This window comes from Perca fluviatilis, chromosome 23, assembly GCF_010015445.1.
Source record: "Perca fluviatilis chromosome 23, GENO_Pfluv_1.0, whole genome shotgun sequence".
Lineage (NCBI taxonomy): Eukaryota > Metazoa > Chordata > Actinopteri > Perciformes > Percidae > Perca > Perca fluviatilis.
This window is the reverse complement of record NC_053134.1, coordinates 314,271-325,204: the sequence shown is the minus strand read 5'-3', so window position 1 is coordinate 325,204 and position 10,934 is coordinate 314,271. Positions and strand designations below refer to the sequence as shown.

The following is a 10,934-nucleotide window of genomic DNA, read 5'->3' as shown; positions in this document are numbered from 1 at the left end:
AAGGACTACTAGCCACTCAGAAGCAGAGTATGAGGGCGTGCCCTGACAGTACCTAGGTAAGGACTACTAGCCAGTCAGAAGCAGAGTATGAGGGCGTGCCCTGACAGTACCTAGGTAAGGACTACTAGCCAGTCAGAAGCAGAGTATGAGGGCGTGCCCTGACAGTACCTAGGTAAGGACTACTAGCCAGTCAGAAGCAGAGTATGAGGGCGTGCCACGCTAGCAGCTAGGTGAGCATTATAACGTGTGTTACAAAGTAACTCACGTTTGTCTCTGAAGTAAAGGCTGGACTACAATAGAGCTGTTTGGAGCAGTTGGTGAACAGTGTTTTCTGTTGGAGATGGTAAGTCCCTTTGGGGTGGACTTCAGGGTTTTTCACTTTGTAAACCTATAACATGCACAAAAAAGATATTTAACACTATAAAGGAAAGGGGAAAAGCAAAAAAGCAGAATATGAGCACTTTAACATGAAACAGCCCCGAAATCACCATCACCAAACCCACCAGACTCCATGTAAATAATCAGGACTTTTAGCGTGTATAGAGCCAGCATATCTCCACCAGACTCCATGTAAATAATCAGGACTTTTAGCGTGTATAGAGCCAGCATATCTCCACCAGACTCCATGTAAATAATCAGGACTTTTAGCGTGTATAGAGCCAGCATATCTCCACCAGACTCCATGTAAATAATCAGGACTTTTAGCGTGTATAGAGCCAGCATATCTCCACCAGACTCCATGTAAATAATCAGGACTTTTAGCGTGTATAGAGCCAGCATATCTCCACATGTAAATGGGTGAATTAAGGGTTTATTTCAACCAAACCAGAGTGGTGATTTTTGGAACAGTAGAAAGATGAACCAAGACGGCTTTTGATAATTTTATTTAGTTTCTGTCCACTTTGAATGAAGTGTGTTTTACGATTATAAAAGTCCTGATTATTTACATGGAGTCTGGTGGAGTTTGGTGATGGTGATTTCGCGGCTGTTTCATGTTAAACTAAAAGGATCTTACTCTTTAACTAAAAGGTCTATCTCTGTAATGTTGTCACACACTTAGAATAATAATCTGAGTCTGTCAGCAGCAACAACAGAACTTTTGTGAAGGTAAATAGAAGCTGCACAATTGTCCAGTAACTAACATTGCAGCTTGTTTCTTGTTTAAAACTGGACCAATGTTAAAGATTGTTGTTCCCATCAGTCACAATAACATGGAGAAAATAGGGTCCAAGTTGAAAAGAAAGAACAGTAGTTACCCTTTAATGCTGGGGGCTTTCGATTAAATTACTTTCTGAGATGAAGTGAAGGACAAAATATTTACATAATTAAAAACCTTTTAAAGTTCCCGGAGTGCTGGTGAGTGACGTCATGTCGACCTCTGGTGGACAGGAACTACAAGCAGAGCAGCAGAAAACATATTCACACTTTAAAACATGTCACACACACACACACACACACACACACACACACACAGACACAGACACAGACACACACACACACACACACACACACACACACACACACACACACACACACACACACACACACACACACACACATTGTCATAAGTTATTGCAACTTTAACCCTGATACCAGTTTCCTAAACACACATATGTGCCTTGACACTTGAAATAAATATTATAATAATGATTGACTGTTTACCTTTCCTCCCGTAGTGTGTGTAGTTCCTCCTCTGGTCCAGCAGGGGGCAGCAGAGGATCAGACAGGAACTCACTGCTGATCTTTGGATACTTCACAACACTTATATGATTATTAAACACATTCTCAATAATTAAGCGGAATATTTACACATAAATTATGTTTATTGCCAAAAATAAAATACAAAAAACATTTAATTTCATTTTTAATTCATGTTTGAGTCTGTTATTAAAGAACAACCAGTTATTAATTCATCTTGCTTTAAATGTTCAGATTTGACCAGTTGGTTGTTTTTGTTTTCCTGTTTTCTTCACAAAATAAAGATTTAATATCAAAGAAACAGATTCCCTTTAAAGTTCCTCAGCTGACTGACACACACACACACACACACACACACACACACACACACACACACACACACACACACACACACACCCACGTAGGGCACACACACACACACACACACACACACACACACACACACACACACACACACACACACACACACACACAGACAAACTAACTGCGGCAAACAAACTCAAATACAACTCAGTATCAAAGTTCAGCTTCTAATCTCATTAAAATAAAATCTCTGGATGAAGTTTAGTGTGTCCAGGTGTGTAGTGTCTGCATGTGTGTGTGTGTGTAGTGTCTGTGTGTCCAGGTGTGTAGTGTCTGTGTCCAGGTGTGTAGCGTCTGTGTGTCCAGGTGTGTAGTGTCAGTGTGTCCAGGTGGTTAGCGTCTGTGTGTCCAAGTGTGTAGTGTCTGTGTGTAGAGGTGTGTAGTGTCTGTGTGTCCAGGTGTGTAGCGTCTGTGTGTCCAGGTGTGTAGCGTCTGTGTGTCCAGGTGTGTAGTGTCTGTGTGTCCAGGTGTGTAGCGTCTGTGTGTCCAGGTGTGTAGCGTCTTTTTTTTTTTTTTTTTTTTGTTGTGTTTTTTTTTGTTTTGTGTGTTTTTTTTTTTGGTTTTTTTTTTTTTTTTTTTTTGGGTTTTTGGGGTTTTTTTTTTGGTGTTTATTTACAGGTGTGCATGTCGTTCATGCTCTCGCAGCGCCGGCAGCGTACGTAGCAGCACCAGACGAACTTGCACTCGCAGCGCTGCACGTGTCTGACCAGGTGCGTGTTGTAGCCGCGGCCGCAGCACAGCAGCACGCAGCTGTCCGGGCCCGTGGACGTTCGGCTGCACCGGCGCCCGCTGGTCCCGAGCACGCCGCGGCGCCGGTCGGCCACGCAGTAGTTAGGAGACTTGTTGAAGAAGACGAGTTGGTGCACGGCGACTGGGAGGCGTGGCTCCTTTCGGCGTGGCGGCTTCCTCTTGGAGCGATCCCACACCTGGACGCTCTGCTCATAGCGCTGCTTCAGGTACGCGCCAACACGCTCGAACGGCGCCGCCGACTTCCAGCACGTCTTCACCGCGCAGGACCCGGAGACGCCGTGGCAACGGCAGTGGGTCAACATCGTCTTCACGATCGCCTGAAGGACAGAGGAGAGGACAAAGAGAGGAGAGGAAACAGAGAAGAGGAAACAGAGGAGAGGAAACAGAGAGGAGAGGACACAGAGAGGAGAGGATACAGAGAGGAGAGGAAACAGAGAGGAGAGGAAACAGAGAGGAGAGGACACAGGGAGGAGAGGAAACAGAGGATAGGACACAGACAGGAGAGGAAACAGAGAGGAGAGGAAACAGAGAGGAGAGGACACAGGGAGGAGAGGAAACAGAGGATAGGACACAGACAGGAGAGGAAACAGAGAGGAGAGGAAACAGAGAGGAGAGGACACAGAGAGGAGAGGAAACAGAGAGGAGAGGAAACAGAGAGGAGAGGAAACAGAGGAGAGGACACAGAGGAGAGGACAGAGAGGAGAGGACACAGAGGAGAGGAAACAGAGAGGAGGTGAAACAGAGAGGAGAGGAAACAGAGAGGAGAGGACACAGAGGAGAGGACACAGAGGAGAGGACACAGAGGAAACAGAGAGGAGAGGACACAGAGGAGAGGAAACAGAGAGGAGGGGAAACAGAGAGGAGAGGACACAGAGAGGAGAGGAAACAGAGAGGAGAGGAAACAGAGGAGAGGAAACAGAGAGACATGTTGAAACTTACTGCTCTTTGCAATGAATAAAGCGACAAAAACAATGGAAAAAGCTACAAAAACGGCAGAAAAAACCAACAACAACATTGAAATAAAGAGACAAACAGCACCGCAGTTCACACTAACCACCTTCACACTAACCACCTTCACACTAACCGCCTTCACACTAACCACACTAACCGCCTTCACACTAACCACACTAACCACCTTCACACTAACCACCTTCACACTAACCGCCTTCACACTAACCACACTAACCGCCTTCACACTAACCACACTAACCACCTTCACACTAACCACACTAACCACCTTCACACTAACCACACTAACCACCTTCACACTAACCACACTAACAGCCTTCACACTAACCACACTAACCGCCTTCACACTAACCACCTTCACACTAACCACCTTCACACTAACCACACTAACCACCTTCACACTAACCACACTAACCACCTTCACACTAACCACACTAACCACCTTCACACTAACCACACTAACCACCTTCACACTAACCGCCTTCACACTAACCCACACTAACCGCCTTCACACTAACCACATTAACCACCTTCACACTAACCACACTAACCGCCTTCACACTAACCACCTTCACACCAACCGCACATTCAACCTTCACACTAACCACACTAACCGCCTTCACACTAACCACCTTCACACTAACCACACTAACCGCCTTCACACTAACCGCCTTCACACTAACCACACTAACCGCCTTCACACTAACCACACTAACCACCTTCACACTAACCACACTAACCGCCTTCACACTAACCACACTAACCGCCTTCACACTAACCACCTTCACACTAACCACCTTCACACTAACCACCTTCACACTAACCACGTGGCAACTAAAACCCAGTTCAGACCACAGATTCCTGACGAGACGAGTGTTAAAGCTCCATACTTTGATAAGTTGTAAAGTAAAGTAAATTACACATGAATGAGCACATATTTGTGAAAGAACAAAGGGTTTTTGCTAAGAATCAACTCAGAAAATTACAGAATGTAGGGTTAAAGTGCTCATATTATTCTCATTTTCAGGTTCAAAATTATATTTAGAGGTTATATCAGAATAGGTTTACATGGTTTAATTTTCAAAAAACACCATACAAAGCTGTAATAGTTATGCTGGAAGTTTAGCATCCACGTTAAAATGGACAAACAACCACCAAAGCGCAAGGGAGGTGCAGAGAAATTACAGGAGAAAAAGATTAAGAATCTACAGGCGGATTCCTCAGAATGTGCCAACACTTCTGACATGTTTGGGGCTGTGGCCTAGTAGCTGCTTCAACATCAGCATTACCTGAAGCAGAGGAGGAGGAGGAGAGGTGGCTGGCTATAGAAGCAGAAATGGCTTCATGACAGGGAAGAAGCCGAGGAGGAGGAGAGTGACCACGACAGGGCCATGGGAGCGAGTGAGGAAAAGATGGAAGAGAGAGTAGTTGACAATGTGGTAAGGAGTAGGCAAATTAACAGGGACTCTCAGGAAGGGAGGGAGGCTGTGTGTGTGTGTGTATGTGTGTGTGTGTGTGTGTGTGTCATGTCATAACGATAACAAGCAGTTTGGCTGTAACATTAAAGTTAGTGGTTGTCAAGTAACCTAACTGACATTTTGAGCTCGTTACACCGCCACCTACAGGTCTCGTTACACCGCCACCTACAGGTCTCGTTACACCGCCACCTACAGGTCTCGTTACACCGCCACCTACAGGTCTCGTTAAACCGCCACCTACAGGTCTCGCATAACCACCACCTACAGGTCTCTTACGCCGCCACCTACAGGTCTCGTTACACCGCCACCTACAGGTCTCGTTAAACCGGCCACCTACAGGTCTCGTACGCCACCTACAGGTCTCGTTACCGCCACCTACAGGTCTCGTTACACCGCCACCTACAGGTCTCTGCTACGCCACCTACAGGTTCTCGTACCGCCACACCCTACAGGTCTCGTACCGCGCCACCTACAGGTCTCGCTACCACACCTACAGGTCTCTCATACATCGCCACCTACAGGTCTCGTTAAACCGCCACCTACAGGTCTCGTTACACCTTACAGGTCTCGTTACACCGCCACCTACAGGTCTCGTTACACAGCCACAGTAGGTGGCTGTGTAACGAGACCTTCACACTAACCACACTAACCGCCTTCACACTAACCACACTAACCACACTAACCACCTTCACACTAACCACACTAACCGCCTTCACACTAACCACACTAACCACACTCAACCACCTTCACACTAAACACACTAACCACCTTCACACTAACCACACTAACCGCCTTCACATTAACCACACTAACCACCTTCACACTAACCACACTAACCGCCACCTACAGGTCTGGTTACACAGCCACCTACAGGTCTCGTTACACAGCCACCTACAGGTCTCGTTACACAGCCACCTACAGGTCTCGTTACACAGCCACCTACAGGTCTCGTTACACAGCCACCTACAGGTCTCGTTACACAGCCACCTACAGGTCTCGTTACACAGCCACCTACAGGTCTCGTTAAACCGCCACCTACAGGTCTCGTTACACCGCCATCTACAGGTCTCGTTACACAGCCACCTACAGGTCTCGCACAGCCACCTACAGGTCTCGCATTACGCCAACTACAGGTCTCGCCAACCAACCACCTACAGGTCTCGCGTAACCGCTCCTACAGGTCTCGTTACACAGCCACAGTAGGTAGCTGTGTAACGAGACCTTCACACTAACCACACTAACCGCCTTCACACTAACCACACTAACCACACTAACCACCTTCACACTAACCACACTAACCGCCACCTACAGGTCTCGTTACACCGCCATCTACAGGTTTCGTTACACAGCCACCTACAGGTCTCGTTACACCGCCACCTACAGGTCTCGTTACACCGCCATCTACAGGTCTCGTTACACCGCCATCTACAGGTCTCGTTACACCGCCACCTACAGGTCTCGTTACACAGCCACCTACTGTGGCTGTGTAACGAGACCTTCACACTAACCACACTAACCGCCTTCACACTAACCGCCTTCACACTAACCGCCTTCACACTAACCGCCTTCACACTAACCACACTAACCGCCTTCACACTAACCACCTTCACACTAACCACACTAACCGCCTTCACACTAACCGCCTTCACACTAACCACACTAACCGCCACCTACAGGTCTCGTTACGCCGCCACCTACAGGTCTCGTTACTATACACCGCCACCTACAGGTTTCGTTACACCGCCACCTACAGGTCTCATTACTATACACCGCCACCTACAGGTCTCGTTACATCGCCACCTACAGGTCTCGTTACACCGCCACCTACAGGTTTCGTTACACCGCCACCTACAGGTCTCGTTACACAGCCACCTACAGGTTTCGCGTACCCGCCACCTACAGGTCTCTTATGCCGCCACCTACAGGTCTCGTTACCGCCACCTACAGGTCTCGTTACTATACACCGCCACCTACAGGTCTCGTTACGCCGCCACCTACAGGTCTCGTTACACAGCCACCTACAGGTCTCGTTACATCGCCACCTACAGGTCCGCGTACCGCCACCTACAGGTCTCGCTTACCGCCACCTACAGGTCTCGTTACTATACACCGCCACCTACAGGTTTCGTTACACCGCCACCTACAGGTCTCGTTACATCGCCACCTACAGGTCTCGTTACACCGCCACCTACAGGTCTCGTTACATCGCCACCTACAGGTCTCGTTACACCGCCACCTACAGGTCTCGTTACATCGCCACCTACAGGTCTCGTTACACCGCCACCTACAGGTCTCGTTACGCCGCCACCTACAGGTCTCGTTACTATACACCGCCACCTACAGGTCTCGTTACATCGCCACCTACAGGTCTCGTTACATCGCCACCTACAGGTCTCGTTACACCGCCACCTACAGGTCTCGTTACACCGCCACCTACAGGTCTCGTTACACCGCCACCTACAGGTCTCGTTACACAGCCACCTACAGGTCTCGTTACTATACACCGCCACCTACAGGTCTCGTTACGCCGCCACCTACAGGTCTCGTTACACCGCCACCTACAGGTCTCGTTACATCGCCACCTACAGGTCTCGTTACACCGCCACCTACAGGTCTCGTTACACCGCCACCTACAGGTCTCGTTACACCGCCACCTACAGGTCTCGTTACACCGCCACCTCCACCACTTTTCTGAAAACTGACAGCTGTGCACGATGTTATTTTTGAAAACGGAGAGGTTGAAATGTCCGTTTATGAAAATAGCCGCCATGTGTAAACGTAGCACTAGTGTGTTCAGTATCAAAGAATAGACGCAAGAAACATGAGACCGCTTTTAGTGAACCAGCATCATGTTTTGGGGGTTTGTGGGTCCTGACCTGCCGTCCGGCCTCACTGTTGTGCCGGTTGGCGCCGCTCGGCGTGTAACCTCCGCCGGCGGCTGACGTGTTTCTGCCGGCGCCGTCGATGAACCTGCGGCTGAACCAGACCCCGTACTGGATGTGGTCCGAGCAGCCGCCCCAGTGCCAGCCGTCCTCCGCCGGCGAGCTGCCGCCCTGCGGGCGCGTGTCACATCCGCACTCCGTCATGTTGCCGTGGCTACAGGCGCGCGTCACGGCGTGGACCAGCCCGGCCGCCATCACGGCGTAGACGAACGCCGTTTCTTTGGTTCCTACAGGATGAGAAAAGTTAAGTTAAACATCAGTTAGAAATACTGCAGCACACGTTAGTAGAACTGGAACACACACACACACACACACAGACACAGACACAGACACAGACACACACACACACACACACACAGACACACACACACACAGACACAGACACACACACACACACACACACACACACACACACAGAGACACACACACACACCTAGTTTATATTAGGTCTCTGTGTCTAGTTTATATTAGGTCTCTGTGTCTAGTTTATATTAGGTCTCTGTGTCTAGTTTATATTAGGTCTCTGTGTCTAGTTTATATTAGGTCTCTGTCTCTAGTTTATATTAGGTCTCTGTGTCTAGTTTATATTAGGTCTCTGTCTCTAGTTTATATTAGGTCTCTGTGTCTAGTTTATATTAGGTCTCTGTGTCTAGTTTATATTAGGTCTCTGTCTCTAGTTTATATTAGGTCTCTGTGTCTAGTTTATATTAGGTCTCTGTCTCTAGTTTATATTAGGTCTCTGTGTCTGTGTCTGTCTCCGGTCTAACAGTCTCACATGCTTCTGATCTCTTGATGGAACATGTGACGTACTGACTCCGAGCCAGATACAGCCATATACATACTGTGCAGCATTACAGAGATATGATTAAAGTTCCTGTGAAATGCTTGTGATTGGATTAAAGTTAAACTTCCTGCAGCCACGAGACAAACTGACTTCTGAACATTTGGATCTTTTGTTCTGTTTCCATCCTGTTGAAGAAGTTAAAATTATTCTGTGTTTAATGAATGTTCTTCTTAAACTGGAAAAAACGAACAAAACTACAAAAACATTGAAAAATGTGACAAAAACGTTGAAAAATACGACAAAAGATTGAAAAATGCGACAAAAACATTGAAAAATGCGAAAAAAAACATTGAAAAATGAGACAAAACATTGAAAAATACAACAAAACATTGAAAAATGTTTTCGTGATAGTGAAAAAGAAACGTTGGGGACGCTACAGGAGTGCAGGACGGAGCACAGATAGACGGGCAGGACAGCGGAGCCGGAGGACAGCTGTGGATGTTTGGAGGATCGCGCGCGCGCGATGGCAGTTTGGGCAAAAAAAGAAAATCTGATTTCAACCCTAGTCTAGAAAAGGGACTACAGTCCTTACCCTTTTCTGTTTGAGGGAAGGGGAAGAGGGCCAGCAGCACGCAACGTCCACTTGCTTTTTCCGGCGCCAACGCCCGATCCGCTTAAACATCCACAGCTGTCCTCCGCCGCTCGCTTGTCCTGTCTGCTCATCTGTGCTCCGTCCACCACCCTGTAAGGTCCCCTAATGTTTCTGCTCTCTATCCTCTCCTCTTTCCTCCTTGTGTCTCAGCCATTCATTATCAAAATGTGGAGCGCGTTCCGTGTTCCTCGAGCATCTCTCCTGATGAGATCTGCCTCAGGTGCGCTGGGAGGAGTCTTCAGTTCTGTGCCAGGCAAACCAAAACACCACACTATATACAACATAAAACACTACACTATATACAACATAAAACACTACACTATATACAACATAAAACACTACACTATATACAACATAAAACACTACACTATATACAACATAAAACACTACACTATATACAACATAAAACACTACACTATATACAACATAAAACACTACACTATATACAACATAAAACACTACACTATATACAACATAAAACACTACACTATATACAACATAAAACACTACACACTATATACAACATAAAACACTACACTATATACAACATAAAACACTACACTATATACAACATAAAACACTACACTATATACAAAATAAAACACCACACTATATACAACATAAAACACCACACTATATACAACATAAAACACTACACTATATACAGCATAAAACACCACACTATATACAACATAAAACACCACACTATATACAACATAAAACACCACACTATATACAACATAAAACACCACACTATATACAACATAAGAAAACTCTGGCGGCCTGGCTCCACTTTGTGACATATATACATGTAAAAAGTATAAATATAGGCTATAAAATATGACGAAGAATTATCTCGTGGCCTCGAGATTGTATATCAAGGCCTCAACAGGGACGGACTGACAATCTGTGCGTTCTGGAAAAGTCCAGAACGGCCGTCGGCAAAAAAAAAAAAAGTCTATCAAAGCGATATTAACAGCCAACAGCAGGGGACACAAATACAATCACTTATATACTACGTGTAAAAATAAAACTGAAGAAGAAGAGTCGGCCTAGACGTGAGCAAAGAATTTCCGTAGACCGGCTTTGACGTGAGTTCATTTCACATCAGCATTACTGGTAAATGCCAGGAGCAGGAAACACTATAGGCTGCCTTTATCCCTAGCGAATTGCATGTTGTCAGCTCAAGATGAGTGTGCATCATGATTATGAAAATGATCGTGCCATTTAGTGCTGTCAAACTTAACTTATTTAATAATTTCTGTTAGGTTAATTTGAAACATTAAACGCGTTATAAA

The 10,934-nt window shown here is 46.5% G+C and overlaps 1 protein-coding gene across 1 annotated transcript in view; it reads right to left on the bottom strand.

Annotated features, from left to right (window-relative positions):
- Window positions 1-2,669: 2,669 nt before the first annotated feature.
- Window positions 2,670-10,934, bottom strand: part of wnt16 (wingless-type MMTV integration site family, member 16) — a 12,393-nt gene continuing 4,128 nt past the window's right edge. The window contains exons 3-4 of the mRNA XM_039791190.1: window positions 8,135-8,427; window positions 2,670-3,128 (exon numbers count right to left, since the gene is read on the bottom strand). Coding sequence (XP_039647124.1) covers window positions 2,670-3,128; window positions 8,135-8,427 — 752 coding nt within the window. The remainder of the gene's footprint in view (window positions 3,129-8,134; window positions 8,428-10,934) is intronic.